This window comes from Heteronotia binoei, chromosome 21 (assembly GCF_032191835.1).
Source record: "Heteronotia binoei isolate CCM8104 ecotype False Entrance Well chromosome 21, APGP_CSIRO_Hbin_v1, whole genome shotgun sequence".
NCBI classification, from domain to species: domain Eukaryota; kingdom Metazoa; phylum Chordata; class Lepidosauria; order Squamata; family Gekkonidae; genus Heteronotia; species Heteronotia binoei.
In genome coordinates, this window is record NC_083243.1 from 166,471,158 (window position 1) to 166,491,042 (window position 19,885).

A 19,885-nucleotide genomic window follows, 5' to 3' on the forward strand; every position below is an offset into this window, starting at 1 on the left:
GTCCCCAACCATGGAATAAAGAGGTAAGTCATTGAAGGACCAACTCCCCAAACTCCTATGTCGGCAAGGCAGTGGGTCAACAGATCATTATTGACTGTCAAACACTGCTATAAGATTTAGTAACAGTAGCAGTGCTAACCCGTCTCAATCTAGCTGCCTACAGAGATCATCTGTTAAGGTGACCAATACCATCTCCATCCCATGGCCAGGGCAGAAGCCAGACTGAAATGGGTCCAACATTGATGTGTCATCCAGAAAACCCTAGAGCTGTTCAGCTACCACTCTCAGTTACCTTACCCAGACATGATAAATTCAAAACTGGTCAGTAATTGGCAGGATCTAAAAGATCCAGAATTTTTTTGTTCATGAGCAGTACAACTATGGGCGTTTTCACACAGGGCTTACCCCGGAGCGACGTCCCTCTTCACCGCGCAGCGTCTGCGTGGATTTCGCACCAAGTGCTCCGCAGAGCCGCGAAGAGCCGCGGCTTTTGCGTCGCAAATGTAAACTGGTTTTTGGAGGTTTACATTTGCGACGCAAAAGCCGCGGCACTTCGCTGCTCTTTCTGGTTCTGCGGAGCAGTTGGTGCGAAATCTGCACAGACGCTGCTCAGTGAAGAGGGACGTCGCTCCGGGGTAAGCCCTGTGCGAAAACGCCCTATGGCTTCTTTAAGACCTTCCAGACCTGCTGTTTCTAGGGATAAGTTGACAATATCCATCAGTGGGCCTCATGCCTGTGGGACACAGCTTTAGTTCAGAAGGCCACAAGCATGCTTAAGTAACATCCTTAAAGGTTAACACACAGCTAGGCCTGACTGAGAAGTAAATGGAAGAGTTACCAACATTCCAGTCTTATCTATAACAGAAACATAACTTGAACCATGCCTTACTGCATTTCTACTGTGTTTCTAAGTAACAATAGAAGTAGGGGGTTCTTAGAGCCCAAACCGGGCCAGTCAAGGTGCATACAAAGTAGAATGTCTTTTTGCAACATAAATCCTGACCAATGAAATGATGCCAACATGGCAAAATGTATCAGTAGTGTAACTGACTCTTGAGATGCTGGATGTTGCAGCCAATTAGTATATGAATATGCCAACATGTGCCAAAATATCATCAAAGCTATATTAAGTACTACCCACTCTGAAAGGGGTAAAGCAGCTTAGTATGCAGGCATTGGCTTAGCTCTGCTCTCCATTTATTGCAATAAACTTTTTTTTCTTCCTTCTCTTTCAGACTTCTCTGAGTGTTTCTATTGGTCAAGAATACTTACATAACAGATTTGTGTAACACACCCCCTCATTGCCAGCCTTTACCAGCCATGAGGGACATGGATCAAGGAGGCATGTGGTTGATCTGATAAGCACTCAGGATTCTGTCGACAACAGCAGTGGAGAGCAGATTGAAGATATAAGAAGCTGAATCCAAAGGCAGCCAAGTGGTCTCCAGTTCACTAACTGTATCAATATTGGCTGGCTGGTCATGGCAGAGCAACGAAATACACAAGTACTGTGCGGCTTCTGGATGCTCAGTGTTGAATGAGCACATCTCAGTGTGCGAAGAGGTGGGGAACAATTTTTATAGAAACATCCTTATTTTCCTAATTGTTATTCATCTTGATAGAATAGAATGATATCAAAGAAAGTGTGTGAGAATTTTTTTGGTAGAACTGAGTGTTCTTCACCTGCACTGAGACAGGCTCTTCCCTCTGACAGGTTCATTGGCAAAGTTCCCAAGACTTTGCTGTGCTTCAAAAACCTGCAAAACCTGTATGACTGCAGGAAATGGCAGGGTACAGTAAATTAGTATGTACCCCCATAGATTAACATCTATGCCAGCTCTTGTTAAAAAAAAAAAATCTCTAGCCTCAGAAAGGTGTGGGGAGGGGGGAAGATGGATCAAGATGACATAACACAGTACAACTCAGCAGTTTGAAGAAGAAGAAGAAGATGAAGATATTGGATTTATATCCCGCCCTCCACTCCGAAGAGTCTCAGAGCGGCTCACAATCTCCTTTACCTTCCTCCCCCACAACAGACACCCTGTGAGGTGGGTGGGGCTGGAGAGGGCTCTCACAGCAGCTGCCCTTTCAAGGACAACCTCTGCCAGAGCTATGGCTGACCCAAGGCCATGCTAGCAGGTGCAAGTGGAGGAGTGGGGAATCAAACCCGGTTCTCCCAGATAAGAGTCCGCACACTTAACCACTACACCAAACTGGCTCTTGCAGGATATCACTGTTGTTAATTTTTGCCATTGGGCTTATGATGTTTGAGAACTGGGCTTTCCAATATAGACAAAAAAATTACTTCTGCAAAGCAAGATGAGATGCATAATATTATGCAGTAATGGAAAAAAGACCCCCCCCCCCCCCGCCGCCTGCCCCATGTTCCACAATGTGGTGTAGTGGTTCAGAGTGTTAAACTAGTATCTTGAAAACCCAGGTTCAAATTCCTACTCATGCCATAGAAACTCTCTGGGAGATCTTGCACCAGTCATACTCTCAGCCTAACCTACCTTTTAGGGTTGTTGTGAGGATAAAATGGAGAAGAATGATGTAAGGGATGGCATGAATGAATATACTAGAATTTAAGGGCACCCAGTCAATATAATAGGCACTAGCTCCAGAACTGAAGTAAAAAATACTTCTCATATTCATAATTGGAACTCACTGCCACAGGTTGCTGGCAAATCTTACCATCATCATAATCATCTGCATACTAATAGCCAAGTTGGCTGAAACTGAGGAAAGTTAAATCTGGAAACTGGCAAAGGGCAAAGATGGATCTTTTAAGAATCTTAAAAAGTGCCAATAGTTTACAGAAAAAAATCTGAAATCTTTTTTAAAAATGCATTGATAAAAGGAGCACACATAGGTTTAAGAAATTGATGCCCTCACTGGCTGTTGCTAAGCAATGACCAGAGTTCTGCCAGTACTCCAGGTTTATGTCAGTAGAGGCAGAGAGGGGGGCCAGAGCCCTTTCTGGGGTTATTCTGGCGTTTGAGGAAGGACTTATTGTCCCCAGGACCAGAAGCAACATGTAGACAACTTGCACCCATGCGGCTAATTCAATAGTAAAGGGGGAAAGACCATCATTGCATCAACCGGGCCTGAAACCGCGAGAGAACATAAAAGAAGAGATCTGTGATTGTGTCGAAAGTCGAGGCTTGCCTCGGGCGCGCGGCCTCGGGGGGACACGAGGCAGTCAATCGTCGGTTCTTCCGAAAGCACTATTCGAAGGGCAGCCAATCGGGCGCCGAATAGGAGGCTCTCAGGAGAAGAATCGCCTCAGAGAACGTTTCGTCGCCTTATCTGTAGAGAGGCAATAAAGGCCTTCTTCAGTCGGCGTTTTTATGCCAGCACGAGCGTGATCGAGGAATTGTAACGAGCAGGGGGGGGGGGGGATCTGCTGACAGGGATGGCTCCTCCGCAGCTGAGTAGCGAGACGAGCGTAAAGCAGAAGGAGGAGGCTGCGGGCGGCGGGAACTACACCCGCCGCTTCTTCACTTGGGAAGAGGTCGCGCTGCGCACGGGTCGGATCCCGCCTTACGAGGAGCACTGGCTGGTGATCGATAGGAAGGTCTACGATGTCAGCGGCTTCTACAAGCGGCACCCGGGAGGCGCCCGGGTGATGAGGCATTACGCCGGGCAGGACGCCACGGTGAGAAGGGTGTGTGGGGTTGATGGGGTTGCAACAGCCCCGCCTCAGAGCAGAGAGCCAGCCGGGGTCCCTGCACCGCAAGCACCGATGGAATCTGCATGGGTTACCGGCTGCTCTTCCCTGCCAGTTCCTCTCTGCCGGGGAGCGATGAGGGGAGTGCCGGGGCCCTCCTGGCTCCTTGGGGGAGGGGGGCTTTCGCCTCTCTTTGCACGGGCCCACTGGACGCCAGGGGCGGCTTCTAGCCCGCTGTGGGGTGAAGCAAGCGGGATCTTGGAACCACGCTCCGTAGTCTTTCGATCTCTGCTCTTCCTCTTCAAGGAGCCGCCAGTTAGCTTATAGTACGTGAACCGTTAGATTTCAGTCCAGTGGAGACTAACCAAAGTTTCAGGGTAATTAAGCTTTCCAAAGTCAACGCTCCCGCTGTCAGCTTGTTATACTAGGATGTTCTGACGTTGGCAGGATACCACATGCTCCCGATATTATGCAGAGTTCCACACCAACTAAAATTCAGTAATTTCCCACTCCTTCCATGTCCTCTCTTGATTGTTGTCCCTCACACACTAAACTTTCACACATTATTGATTCTCATATAGGGTTCCTTGCTACCATGAATTTCGCAAGCATTCTCGTTGGCAGCAATTACACACACTTTTCTTGCCTCATCTCCCCCCCCCCCCGCCCCCCAATACCTGTTTCGTCTGTGCCACCGGAGGGCTGCTTTGCTTTTTAAAAAATACACTAATCACTAGATCTTTGTATTGATCTATTGCCAACACTTAATAGCACCTCTGAATTCCCAGCTTTCAATTTTATTTTTAAAAAATAATTCTCAAGCCCTTTTTTGTTGAGAAAGTATAACATTGTTATCAAAACAAAAACCTACAGACTTACTTTTTTCTTTTTTAATAAAAGCCGGGAATTCAGAGGAGCTAGTAAATTATGTCAGTAGTTCATTATAACAATATAGGAATCTAACAATTACTGGTTTTTAGAAAGTTCTCCCTTGAAGCAAGGAAGAAGATGCTTAACCTTAAAAAAAAATGTGCACCTTCCCATCCACACAGTCTGCAAACATGCTTTCACTACATTTTTTTCAAAAAAATCATATTAAAAATTATGGCAAAGATTGCAGCAGAGCAAACTTAGAAAGCAGTTGATTAGGGGATGTTGTACTATAAATATTCAAAAAAGATTCTTCTCCAGTTTGGATGCCAAACCAGGGTAAAACTTTCACTTGGAAATAACCATATTCTTACTGGTGAGCAAGCTATTCATATATTGTTTTCCTGGCGGAGCTGATGTCTGAATATAGATTTTTTTTTTCTCCCAGTACTTGTCAATGTGTAGATTATTTTGATGACATATTTGTAGAATGATGTTGATCACGTAATATCTAAAGTTAACCTGTAGAAATACAACATAAGGATGTCCTGAACTTTGCAAGGATAACATTTGGAATAGGAGGGGAGCAAATCAGAATATACCACATTAGTACAGAAAGAGGGTCAAAATTTGGATTGTGCACAAGGATGTGATTTTAGACTAAGTAAGTAGAGGTGTGCCTGTAGCTCTCTCCTTTGTCCCGTTACTTTGAGTGGGTGGATCAAACCCTTTAGTAGGAGCTGTCAACAGAAGATGAATTTGTGGGGTTGCTGCTACATGTCCTGGCAATATTACTGTGATAATCAACTTTTGCTCTAGAACTCACCTGTACCTCTTCCTCCTTTCAACAGTTTAAACCAAGGGTGTTGAACTCATTCGTTATGAGGGCTGGATCTGACATTAAATGAGACCTTGTTGGGACGGGCCACATGTGTCATAATATGTAATGATAGGTGGCAGAGATACAAATTTTATAATGGACACAAACATGCTTTAAATATTAGCACTCTACAAAGGAAATGTGCTGGGTGAACATGGTCTGGACACATACCCAGTGGCTTGTTGTTATTCCTCATCTAAAGAGTTCGCATTGCTTTCCTACTGAGAAAGACTGGATTATGAAGGCATGAATACAGTGAAAAGGGGGAGGCAAACCCAGTTGTACCCAGGAATGCCCTGGCATAACAAGACAACAAAACACACATTCTTTCTCTCTGTAGCAAGGCAAAAAGTTCATCTCTTGAACAAAACTTTGTTGGTCTTAAAGGTGTTTTATATCTTGTGTAACTGAGGCAAAGGGGAAGACGAGGGGGGAGGAGACTCAGACAATAGAAGGAAAAGAGGCTTGGCTCAGTAACTCTGTTGTGTGATTGAGATAGCAACCCTGGATTGCTCTCCCCCCTTCCTCCCCAAGGTAGGAGCCTCAGCCAATGGAGAAAATAGAGGTCTTGCTCTGCAGCTCCTATGTGATTGAGTAAGTTTGGCAAAACAAGCTGTGATGCAAAAAAAAAGAGCGGGAGAAGCGAGCAGACTTGAAGCATGTTTGACACCCCTGGTTTAAACAGTATTTTAAAATGTGTCTCTTCTCACAAGCTTCTAATCTCTGCATCTCCTTCCTTCACTTCCTTTTTCTGTTATATGTGTCTATTATAAAGGTTGTATCTCTGCCACCTATCATTACATATTATGACACATGTGGCCTGTCCCAAGGACTCATTTATGTCAGAATCACTCTTTTCTTATGAGTGTTTTTTAAAGTGTGTGAGCCTGTGAACTGGAACTTGGAATGACATTGTATAGCCTTATCTTGTCAGATTTGGGAAGCTAAGTAGTATCAGTAGTTGGATGGGAGACACCCAACGAAGACTTGGCAAAGGAAGACAGTGGCAAACCACCTCTGCTTAATCATTTACCTTGAAACCCTTACAGAGTTGCCATAAATTAGCTGTGACTTGATGGCACTACACACACACACACAAAGAAGCTTATGGACAGGGCTTGCTCTTTTAATAGTTTTGTATGCAGTGCCTAGCTTTTGGGATATTTTATAAATCAGTATTATTAATTGCTGAAAAATTTTCAGCAACGAGCTTCAGTAGCAATTATGAACTGACTTTCCTATATTCCAGTGCATGTTAGAAAAAGAACTAATTTATGCTTCTCCCAGTATCTCCTTGGTTGTTTGTTCTCTATGTGCACAGGAAGATATATATTTGTGGTAGAGAGGTATGGTATATGGTGCCCTGACCTTGATTGCTCAAGCTAGCCCAAGCTCATCAGATCTCAGAAGCTTTCATGCCAGTACTCCATACTAGTCTGTATCATGCTTCAGTTTAAATCCAAGGAAGTCAATGGGGTTATGGTTAGACTGGAGTAACTCTGCATAAGGCCATACTACATCATCATAAATTACCTTAATACTGTTGCCTTCATCTGCTGTCATTAAACTTTTGGGACATACAAAGCAGTAGGGTCATTTATAGCTTGTTTCACAATCAGCATTTTATTATAGTTTCATTGCATATGTTTTTATTCTTTGAATGTCTTGAGAAGGTCTAAAGAGTGGTGGCATATGCAGTCTCCCAATAAATATTAAGGAACTGGAGGGAGAAATATGGGAAGCTGTGGTGCCCTTAGACACAAAAAGGAATTCAACCAAGGAATATTTAAATAACCTTTTTGTGCAGAACAGGAGACTTATACTTAGGTTATTGACTGGCTTAGCCTTTATGCCAATAAAGGCTAACTTGACTTGACTTGACTGGCTTAGCCACATGTGCATTTTGAATGCCAAAAATGCAGAAGCCACACCATAGATTGAAAAATGCCACATCTATCATGAAACAAGCAACCACTGTGATTTATGGCTACTGAATTTTATAGTTCTGTATCACAAAAATGAGAAAAGTCCCATCCTTGAGGTATTGTAGAACACTTCTGTAGTTAGTTGATGAGCCTTTATAGGCCTTTAGAGCTCACTCTGGGAGCTCAGCTCAACTCGACTGAGATCTGAGAGTGAGCTCCAAAGGCGTTTATATCTCTGAAGGTGGCAGAAGAAGGCAATGCAGAGCTGCACCTGCATGGATTTATTGGGGTCCTGCAGGCTCAGCAATTCCAGCTTGGGTGTTCTCTCCTGTCATCCGGTTTAAACCTGGCAGCAGAAGAAGGCATGCAGAGCTGTGCCTGTGGGGAATAATGGGTTCCTCTCAGCCACAGTGATCCCAGCTGGGCTGCCCTCTCTTGCCACCCAGATTAAACTGGGTGGCAGGAAAAGGCAGTACAGAACTGCACTAGCAGGGAGCTTTCAACTTCCCACCAACCCAGCTGCTCTTGGGCTGGCTTCTGCAGTCCCTTTAAAGTTAAAGGGACTGCATAAGCCTGCCCAACAAACAACTGAGATGTGGGAACAGATTGCTGTTTTCAGATCTACCCCAAATTCATGAATAAATCTGGGATTTTCTTAGGGGTTTTCCCAAGAAAACCTGGATATGTTTTGGAAGCTGAAATTTATTTTTTGGCTGAGATAAATCTAAATGCACACCCCGAATTATAATATAAATTATGATTTGAAATGCAATAGTGAATTTTTATCTGTGGGTTTTACAGATGTCTTTACAGAGAATTCATTCGTATTGTTTCTATATACTTCTATATTCAAAAAATGGAAGAACTGTTCTACTAATATGAATATTATGAACTGAGTTCATCAAGAGGGAAAAGGCTTCCAGATTACCACCACTTGCAAAGACAATAAAAATACCATCAATATAACATTTGTAAAAAAAAAAAATGTTTACCACCTGATGACAAATTATTGTCTCTTCCAAAGTGGTCAGAAACAAATTAGTCACACTGGAAGTGTCATGAGACACTAGAAGGGCTTCTAAGTCACCTGCATATTGATTGCATGACATTTTTTTTCACATAAATGCCTTCCATGTAACATGTGCAATGGCCTTCCAAGAATGTGCTACTTTCAGGTAGAGTATATGGCTTTCTGGAAATAACTAACTGCCAGACTGAAGAAAATTTAAAAGGCCAATGTTTGGAGCAAATTTAAGAGTTCAGAGGGAGAAAATGGTCAGATTTGGCTTCAGCGAAAGTTAAAGAAAGTGGGGCAAAAGAAAAGCAGCGGGTGAGCTGGTGAAGGCTGAAGCAAGAGTATGTGCCGTAGTTGCTCATATAAGTGAATGGTCTTGAATCATATCTTTTTGGGAGAGTGAGGAGGCACCTCCTAACATGCTTCTCCATTATCTCCTTTGTATTCAATTCAAGTCCTACTGTGTGCTGAGGTCCTGACCTGAAAAGTGTACAGTCTGAATTTGAGACTTTGGGAGGCAAGAGCAAGAAGACCCAGAAAAAAGGATAGCAGATAGAAGCAAAAGTTACTGAGAATGGAAGTAACAAAAATTATGTTACTTTATATGACAGCATGCAGCCCACTTGAAAAATTTATTTATACAAAAACATATACTCCACATTTTTCATAAAAATGTTCTTTTTTCAATTTTTATTGGTTTTAGAAATAAAAAGAGAAAGCATATGCATAAGTACAGAAACAACAATAAGAGGGAGGGGGGATACAGAATGGGGAACCACAAACAAAGAAAGCAGCAAATATATAAGTTACATTTCTACCTCAAAACAAAATACCCAATTCTTTCTATCTGCAAGTATTAAAATTTCCCCCTTATACAACCATTATATCAACAACAACAGCAAGCCTTTATTGGCATAAAACAGATTTAGCTGTAAAATAGCAATATAAATAATATAAAATCCTAGATTGTAGAGTACATAGGAAATACATAAAATAAGTAAAATATATATGAGTCTAGCCAAATTAAATAATTAATAGACAACCATTACATTCTACAGTCTTCATTTTTCATTATACACTTATTACTAATCTGTTGCTTAAGATACAAGTCTATATATTATTCTTCAGCACATATAGATGTAAAAAGTCAGAGAGGTCACAACACAGAACTAACTGGCTAAATTTAACCATATTAAAAGTTCAAGCTAACTAGTTACTTTAGTGTTGTCATCATTTTGATATGCATAAAAAAGCAAATAACATTCTTCCTCTGAGGCGGAGGCTACCTTGTGGGTGATTCCCAACCTATCAGTAGGGAGGCAGGACTAATTTTCAACTTCCTGCTTCCGTTGGGAGTCTCCCACATTTCAGTTCTTTTCCTGCCTCTGTAGGGAGAGCATCGAACTTAGGATTCAGCCACCCATATCTACTTTTACATATTCTAAACCTCTATTAATTACTACTACTTCATTATTCATTGCTAACAACTCTTAGTCTGTTTTCTTCTTATTTCTATCACTTTTGGGCCTACCTCACTACTGGGCTGTGATAGATAGCCTGAAGGCGTCCTGACTGCCATTTTATTGCCCCGAGTCAGTTTCTTACCGGGGCCGAAGAAAGGCGAGGGCTTCACCACATGAGGCACTCAGAAGATGACGGGTTCCTGTCAGCAGGAGACTGCGAGCCCCTAAGTGCCAAGGATGCCAGTGGAGCCGGCAAGACCCAGGAGACACTTGCACGGACCTCCCCAACAAAACCGCCATTTCAGGGCCAGACAAAAAAGCGCGCCAAAACAGGCCGCTTCACTGATGACATCCAGGCCCACAGTGGTATGCAGAGCGCACACAGGCAGGATCGTCCCCTGAGCGCTGGAGAGGGTGAGACATGCGAACCGGGCTTTTTAAGAAGGGAAAAAACAGTGAGTACAGGGGCCCAATGCATGGTCGGCCATAGCTCCCCTCTTACACCCTCCTCAAGAGTAGACCCCCGGTGGCTGCTCAAGGTAATGTCCAGGAGGATATGGTGCCTATGTTTTTGCCTCAAAATTTTTTCTCAGTATTGAGAGATCAGATGAGAGAGGAGATGCAGCAGTTTTGTAAAAAAACACAGCAAAAAGAGGCTTAGATCGCATTCATCTTCCTCTTCCTTGCAATCCCCACCAAGAAGGCCTAAGGGAAAGGGCAAATGGCAGCTCAGAAGCAAACACCTCTCAAGTGGGGAACAAGATCAAGACCTCTCAGAAAGTGATGCTCAATCTGATAAGTTTAGTGATAAGGAAGAGGGGGAGTTCCTCACCGATGAGGAAGATCTACCTATTGATGTACCAGAACCTGCACAGAGATTCTTTAAATCAGAAGGTTATCAATATTTATGCATTAGTACAGCACTAGATCTCCATGATGATCCAGATGTGGAGGATGAGGAGGAGGAAAGCAAAAAAGTTAAACACAAGGAGACATAGATTTTTTCCCCAAAAAGGCATCTTATACAAAAGCCTTTCCCTTTCCTAAATATTTTGAAAGACAATTATGGGCGGAATGGAGATAACCATTTGCCAATAAGCAATACCTAGGTTTTTTAAAGAAACTGTATCAGCTTTATTCATTTACCAATAACTTCTTGCAGATTCCCCTGGTTGATGCTCCTGTAGCAGCGCTGCAGAGATATGGCTTGGTCTCAGAAGACAGTCAGGGCAACCTAAAGGACCACATTGACAAGAAAGCAGAATTCGCGATAAGGAAGACACGTGAGGCTTCTGCCATGGCTCTCAAGGCATCGGCAATCGGCTCCATGATAGCGAGAGCGGCTATCATCTGGATGAAGAAGCTGATATCAAAGGTACCAGAGGAGGACCATCGTACCGTGGAGGGAGCCAACAAAATACTGAAAGCGGGTTTTTTTTTAGCAGACTCCACGCTGGACACTATGGTTTTTGCATCAAGGGCCATAGCATCAACAACAGCAACTAGGCGTTCTATTTGGCTGAGAGCCTGGTCAGCTGATTCTCATTTGAAGAATATTGTAATGTCTTATCCATTTCATGGAGGTCAACTTTTCGGTCATGATCTGGACAAAATCTTGGTGGATACCAAAGACAAAAAGAAGGCAATTCCAAAATTTTTACGTCAATAGGACAGCAGACAAGGATACCAGCCTTCCTTTCGTGCACAACACACACTACCACGTTTTCGTCCAGAAAACCGAAAATCTTCCTGGAACTCTGCCAAGAAGCCATTCGACACAACAATTCCATCAGATTCAACAGATTTGGAAACAAACAATTAGAAAAGAGAGACAGGGACAACAAACCAAACAAAGCATGACTTCCAATCAATTCTGGTAGGCACACGTCTCCTTCACTTCCAAGATCAGTGGCAGGACACAACAACAGACATCTGGTGCAAGGAGATAGTCACCGACAGCTACAAGTTGGAATTCCTACGGATCCCACTCAACCACTTTGTGCATTCACCAAGTCACACAAATCCAATCAAAAAAGAATGTACGATTCAAGCCATTCAGCATCTTTTGGAAATAAATGCAATAGAACTAGTCCCCTCAGAGGAGCAGAGGAAGGGAGTCTATTCTATATTTTTCACAGTTCCAAAGAGGTCAGGAGATTGGAGAGCAGTATTAGATCTAAAATTTTTAAATACCTTTATCCTCCCAAAGAAGTTCAGAATGGAAACACTTCAGTCAATAACAAAGGCCTTGCAGCCTCAAGAGCTACTCACCTCAATAAACCTAACAGAGGCGTACCTCCACATACCGATTTTTGTTGGTCACAGGAAATTCCTTCGGTTTTGTTATCTCAATCAGCACCTCCAATTCAGAGCACTTACCTTTGGACTATCTTCTGAGAGAACAGGGGATACACATCCACCCTTACTTGGACGGCATCCTAATAAGAGCACCTTCTCAGGAGAGAGCTTGGGTGGACACCAATCAAACCATCAACACACTTCAGAGCCATGGTTTTTTGGTGAACACTCAAAAGAGTTCCCTGGAACCTTCCTCCCACCTCGAACACCTGGGGGGTCATTATAGACACGAGTCAAAATCGTCTATACCTTCAGAAGGCTCAAAAGATAAGAGAGGCGGCCTCTTCAATAATTAGGAGCAAGACTTTGTCATTGATGGTGCTAGCTACACTGCAGGGTCTGATGATCTCTACAATAGTTGTGATTCAGTGGGGAAGGTTCCATGCCAGACCACTTCAAAACTTTTTGCATCCCTTTCAGTATCATATATCGAAGAAGATAGATTGTTCCATAAAGGTCCCTGAAATTCAACCTTCATTGGTGGACAAGGATCACCAACTTGATTCCGGGAAAACAATTTTGGATAAGCGAGTGGATACAAATATATACAGATGCCAGTCTATCGGGCTGGGGAGCCACGTGTCAGAGCATTCCAGTCCAGGGCATCTGGAGCCAGATGGAATCCAAGCTTCCAATCAGTGTGCTGGAATTAAGAGCTATCAGGCTGGCACTGATACATTTTGCCTCCAGGATCAACAAACGCCATGTCTTGGTAAGGATGGACAATGTTTCTGCAAAGGCATATGTCAACAGGCAAGGGGGCTCCAGATCTACCCTGCTTCTCAAGGAAGCTTCACTTCTACTGACATGGGTGCAAGTTCATATCACATCCATCAAAGCTGAGCATGTGAAGGGCATTTCCAATGTACAAGCAGACTGGCTCAGGCCCCAACAGATTCGTCAAGGAGAGTGGGCACTGAGCAGGGATGTTTTCCAACTAATAGGAGACCAGTTTGGCCGGCCAGATGTAGACCTTTTTGCATCTCATCTCAACAACAAGCTGCAATGTTTTTTCACACGATTTTTTCACGCGAAGGCGGAGGGAACGGATGCATTGACAGCACCGTGGTCGGTGTTTGCCTTCCCACTGATTCCTCTCTTACCAAGAGTGATAAGAAGAATCAGGCTGTTGCAAGCAGAGGTAATACTGATAGCTCCATACCTGCCCAGACGACCCTGGTTCGCAGATCTGAAAGAGCTCTAACTCTACCAGTGTCTGTGGACATGCTACATCAGGGGCCAATCTTTCATCCCCGTCCAGATTGGTTGCAACTGACCGCATGGAAAGTGAGAGGTCAAAGTTGTTAAAGATGGGGTATTCGGAGCATGTGACACAGACGATACTAGCTTCCAGGAGGCCATCCACAGTACGTATTTACAACGTAACTTGGAAAGCATTTGTCCGCTGGTGCAGGAGAAAACAGGTCAATCCGTTGAAACCAGAAATGAAAGAGATTCTTCAATTTTTGCAGGACGGATTGGCATCGGGCCTCAAGGCAGCCACTCTACATCGTCAGGTAGCAGCTTTGTCTTCAGTGTTGTCAAAAGGAGAGGAGAATTCTTTATCTAGGCATCCACATGCCTCTAAATTTTTAAGAGGAACTACACTGTCGCTTCCACCTCAGGCTCACAGATTTCCTAGTTGCTCACAGTGCTTACAGCTCTTAACAAGGTCTCCTTTTGAACCTATAAAGGAGATACCATTGTCTTTCCTTAGGATGAAGGTTATCTTTTTGGTTGCCATAACCTCAGCCAGAAGAGTTTCCGAACTGGGAGCACTGTCGGTACACAAGGATTTGTGTATATTTCATAAGTGGTCCTTAGGACGGACCCCACCTTTAGACCAAAGGTGGACTCTAGTTTTCATAGGGCACAGGAACTACATCTTCCGTCTTTTTGTCCACACCCTTCGCATCCCAAGGAAAAGATATGGCACAAATTGGATGTCAACCGGGCATTGCGATGTTATCTTGATAGGACTAGAGGCTGCCGGAAAACAGAGTCACTATTCATAAACATTGTTCCTCCTCATGTAGGCAAGAAAAATCAGCAAAAACTTGTGCTTGTGCATATCAGAGGCGTATAAAGTTCAAGAGATGATCCCTCCTCAAGGTTTGACGGCGCATTCAGTAAGGAGCGCAGCTACAAACGCAGCTTTTTGTAACAGAGCCTCAGTAGAACAAATATGTAAAGCTGCTATGTGGTCATCTTTGTCTACATTCATAAGACATTATAAGATTAATGCTTACGACTCGGCTGATGCTGCTTTTGGGAGAAAAGTACTTCAGCACATTCTGGGGGGTGCCGATGGCAAGGTTCCTCCCAAAATTTAGGGACAATGCTTAAAGATGTCCCACAAGGTGGCCTCCATCTCAGAGGGGGAACGACCATTGGGTACTTACCATGAGGGGTCCTTCTCCTCTGAGGATAGGAGGCCACCTTGACCCTTCCCCTTATGCCGCCATCGACATTCTTCAGCACTATCAAAGCTAACAGAACTTTTACAACTTTCAGAACATGCAAAAAAACCACAGAATAATTATGATCTGTGAAATATCACTAAAACTTCCTGTTTCCATGTTCTTACTGTATCTTTACTGTTCTATTGTGTTCAACTTATGTTCTTTATTGACAGTTATGTTTCTAGTTAGAGAATAGGTTTCTACTGCTTCAGGAATTGCCGAACTGAAATGTGGGCGACTCCCAACAGAAGCAGGAAGTTGAAAATTAGCCCTGCGTCTCTACTGATAGGTTGGGAATCACCCACAAGGTGGCCTCCTAACCTCAGAGGAGAAGGACCCCTCACGGTAAGTACCCAATGGTCGTTTCTTTAACCTTCTTACTTATTTCAAACGGAAGAAGGAAAGCAAATTTAAAATAACATAAAAAATAGAGAGATAAAGTATAGAACAAAAAACATAATAGCTTATCTGTCTCAATATAAACAGTTTCTCCAGTCCATCATATTAAGAGCAGATCTACAAGATTACAAAATAGTTGTGTTGTCTGCCTTATTAAAAATTGACCCAAGTTAATTGTTTATTTATGTAAAATTTCTTTTAAAAACTTTTGGAGACTATAACTCCTATATCCATATTACTCTGAGAGGCACAAATCTAATATACCATAACAGCCACAACTCCCACACTTATTTATTTTTAACTTTAAAAAAAAGAACCAAAAAAGCATCTATTGCCTCCGTATCCCATTCTTTAATACATAATTCTATTTAACTTCTTAATATAAAAAAATGTAGAAAATAACAGACAGAAGAGAAGCATCCATATCCCGAGTGTCTCACTTGTCCTTTTGAAATCGCATGTCAGTTCTTGTTAAGAGTTCTATATTAACCAATTACCTACAGAAAGAAAAACAATTCAAAATCTCTTCTTAAAAGTTTTCCACGTCTTGATTTTTTTATTAAAATGTGCCTCCTCTCTTCTTAGTGCGTTCACCCATCTCGGTAAAGATAATAAGGCTCCTATGTGATCACTCCTCCTCAGAAAAACTTTAGTCAGTCTTGATTTCTGATCCTTCTTAATAACTACGCAATCTGGCTCCATTTTAATTTTCTTCGGCTCCTTCCCCATTTGCCTCAACTCCACAGACTCCACCGAGATCTCTTTAACACTCTGCTCATGTAGATTTAAGGTTTCGCTGCCTTTTAGAATAAGAGCTCCCATTTGCTTTTTTATCAACTCTGTTAATGAACCAAGGTCCTGCTTTAGAGAAATTATGGTATCCATTATATCTTTTTTTTTTGGAACAGTTTGCTTTGCAATGCCATTTTTCTCCACAGAGTAACTCAGTCTAGTAATCAAAGCTGAAAAGTAACTCAGAAACCCAGTTAGTCTATCCTTTCAAATCTCCTCCAGCCGTGTGTTTTGATTGTTGTCATTTCAGTTCCACTCAGGCAACAAAAACAAATCTCTCCAAAATATATCTCATTTTTGTTCAGACCAAATTATAAATGGGTAATGGTCTCCTTGTCACTTATTCAGTCATAAAGCGGGTCAATTTAAGTATCTATATTCAGTCTAATTAAGATTGTTGCAAATGCTCAAAGTTGTTCTTTGTCTTTTTGAAGCCACACTCGCGGAAAAGTGGGGGGAAATCCACCTCTTTCCCTTCCTTTGAACTGTCCCATTTGTTGTTATGTAAAACGACCCATTAGCTGGTGGTATTGAAGAGCAAACTTACTTGCGAAGTAGAATTTCAGTGCCTAAGGTAGAAAAGTGATGCATCAGAAGCTTGTTAGAAGAAGAAAGCAAGCAGCCGAGTGTTCACCTCTTTCTGCTGTAATGGTAACCATGACGGCGGAGCACTGGAGCACACAAGGACAGGGAACAGCCGCCGCTATTTCCCTGGCTCCCTGCAAAGCCCCATGCTAACAGGAGACCCCTCCAGGGTCTCCCTGGAGATGCCACAACTGCGGCAGCTCTCCAACCACCTGGTTCAGGGGGGTCACTAGAGACGAGCTCCGTGGACCCCCACTGAGCTTAAGGCAACGAAGCCCGGAAGTCCCATAAAAATGTTCTAAGAGGCTTATGATATTTGACTTACAACAATAAAAAAAACCAGCACATAAATCAACTAGAATAAAATGAAAGCAGGCTTAAGTAGGTTAACATTACTATCCTAACCAGGTCTGTTCAGAATCCTGCTCAAGTCTACTCAATGTGGCATATCTCCAGGAAAGTTTCTTAGGGTTGTGTTGTTAGTGTGCAAACCTAAACACAAATCTGTTAAAACAATAACCGTAAAACACAACTAAAAACCATCTACGCATTTACCAAGGCAAAGAATAATCATAGGGGGCTTTTCTAAACAGGCAATAGAGATGCACTGTACTAAATTATTTACAAAGTTACTTGGGGAAATTATTAGAAACTGTGGTCTATGTTACTGCGTATAGCTTGCTGAATCTAGGACCCCACTATGGAATTTTGTATCATTTAATGTGTTGTGTTAATACATGTTTTGCTTTAGTTTTGTTTTTATAATTCTGGTTGATTCTTCAACTCTCATCCTCTTGCATTGTTTACTGAATGTCTGTTGACTACATTGCTTCCCTCTGCGTAATCAGCCTTGAGTCCAAGTGAGAAAGGCAGATTATAAATGATATAAAGTAAATAAAAGAAAAATATTCATCGTAAACTATTGCATTGTAGAGTATAGATCATATTAAGGCTCAGGAGAATGAAAGCATTGTCTTATGATGCCTAAAAGAGTACATATTTAGTATCTAGCAAGGCTTTTTGAGGAAGGATCCTAGTGCCATAACAGAGGCCCCATCTCTGGTGTTTATCCACTTTGTAGATTGATTGCACAACTGGTGGTTCTTTAATTCTGTAAAGGAGATGACTATAAAAAAGCTTTTATGTCTTGTTATAGGCAAGTTGAAAGGTCTACCTGCCTGAAGCAACATTTCATCCTTGTCCTCTGAATAGATTTGCACATCGCTCTGTTTTATTTTGTGTCTTTGCCCCCTTCCTAGGATGCATTCATGGCATTCCACCTTGATAAAAATCAAGTGAACAAGTACTTGAAGCCATTGCTGATTGGGGAGCTGGCACCAGATCAACCTGACTCTGAACCCAACAAAAATGTGAGTTTTTCCCAAAGTTCGAAGGCAGAAATGATGTATAGTTTGGTAGTAGAGAGGGGAGAAAGACCAGAGACTTTCATTTTGTGATTCATAACAATGCTGTACAGTGATTTATGTTCTGTTGTCAGGAGAGTGTTCTAGAATTTCTAAAAGTGTCATCTGCTATCCACAGTGTTTCCAGCTCTAGCTAGGGAAATTCTTGAGGTTTGGGAGTGGTGTCCAGAGAGGGCAGAGTTTGGGGACAGAGGTCAGCAGCGGTGTAATATCTTGCCCTTTGATGTCACACATTGATGTCACATCCAGGTCAAATGTCAGGTCTTCCCCATCCTACGAAGTCCTACCTCATATAACACCTTTTCCTCCTACTATATTATATCACATATAGTCTACACTGTGAGTGTGCTCTATATGCTGATCCTTCGGTGCTAAATACTTGAACTGGTATAAGTGGCTGCTATCCAGTTATGTTTCACTCAATCTAAAAAAATTCTCAAAATCCATTTCAGATTTTTTTTCAAGGAGACAAATCTACTCTGATGGAATCCAGCTAACAGCAGTCCCATCCCTATCTCAATCTGGCCTTTAGCAAGGCAACTATCAATAATTTTATCCCAGTTTGTATGACGTACCACAGGAAAAGTGGAAGCCCTAAAGTCACCACCTTCTATAGCTACTTGAGGACTTCCATTCCTCCTAGATTATGTGGTATACCATATAGTCAGTCCTTTGGCATTGTCATTTCTTCTGGGGAACTGATCTCTGTAATCTGGAAATCAGTTGAAATTCCAGAAGTCCAAGCCCCATCTTGAGGTTGGTAGCCTTATCAAGTCCTAATATAGAAACTAAGATAGAAACTAAGATAGAAACTAAGATAGAAACTAATATAGAAACTAAGATACTACACAGTGGCCTTATGACCTAAAATAAAAACATTTTCATCAACACTAACAACTTAGTCATATATTGTTCTATGTGACAGATGCCTGCTGGTCCCTTAGAAAAATAAAATGAGTGTAGCATTGCCTTTTGCTGGAAAATCTAATGTGTGAATTTAATTCATATGAGAATTTTTCTTCAAATACCAACTGCCATTTCCTACATAAGCTGTATAAACGGTATGGGAACATCTAAAAATACAGTGTTGCAATCATAGGTCAGAAAGAGAGGTGTAAAATGTCCAGAAATGTTCATCGTGGAATTCCTGCCCCCCCACCCTGGAAATCAGACATCTTGGGCAAAATGAAATATATGCAATACCTATTTTATTAAAACCTATTCAGTTTTTCAATTTAGAAAACTTGGCTTTTCAGTTTACAAAAGAGACAACTAAGGGGGGGGGGCATGGTTTATAAAATTATACACGGGGTGGAGAGAATTGACAAACTAAAAAAAATTCTCGCTCTCCCAAACTACTAGAACTCAAAGGCATCCAATGAAGCGGATGGGCAATAGGACAAAAAGAAGTATTTCTTTACACAGAGAGTGATTACAATGTGGAATTCACTGTCAGAGGATGTCGTGATCGCCACAGGAATAAACAGCTTTAAGGGGGGATTAGATAGCTTCATGGAGGATAAGTGTATCAGTAGTTACTAGCCATGGTGATGGAGGGGAACCTGCATGTTCAGAGGCATTAAGCCTATAAATTCCAGAGCCAGGAGAAAGCATCAGGAAGGCCTTGACCTCTATGCCCTTTTGTTGGCCCGCCAGAGAAACTGGTTGGCTACTGTGAGAGAGAGGATGGTGGATTAGATGGACCACTGGTCTGATCCAGCAGAGCTCTTACTGTTATATTATTTTTTTTGTTTTAAAAGCATACACTATAAAATTTTAAATTTGGCATATGAAACTGGCATATTTATGACATTTAAAAGAATAAATCCCCTATTTTTCTACAAAACTGTGACTACTCCTTACAAAGAGGGAACCGCAAAGAGGGAGAGCCAGTTTGGTGTAATGGTTAAGTGTGCGGACTCTTATCTGGGAGAACCGGGTTTGATTCCCCACTCCTCCACTTGCACCTGCTAGCATGGCCTTGGGTCAGCCATAGCTCTGGCAGAGGTTGTCCTTGAAAGGGCAGCTGCTGTGAGAGCCCT

At 42.3% G+C, this 19,885-nt stretch overlaps 1 protein-coding gene across 1 annotated transcript in view; it reads left to right on the forward strand.

Annotated features, from left to right (window-relative positions):
• The first annotated feature begins 3,415 nt into the window (after window positions 1-3,415).
• The window catches only part of LOC132590219 (acyl-CoA (8-3)-desaturase-like), a 60,336-nt gene continuing 43,866 nt past the window's right edge, over window positions 3,416-19,885 (forward strand). The window contains exons 1-2 of the mRNA XM_060263184.1: window positions 3,416-3,658; window positions 17,679-17,789. Coding sequence (XP_060119167.1) covers window positions 3,416-3,658; window positions 17,679-17,789 — 354 coding nt within the window. The remainder of the gene's footprint in view (window positions 3,659-17,678; window positions 17,790-19,885) is intronic.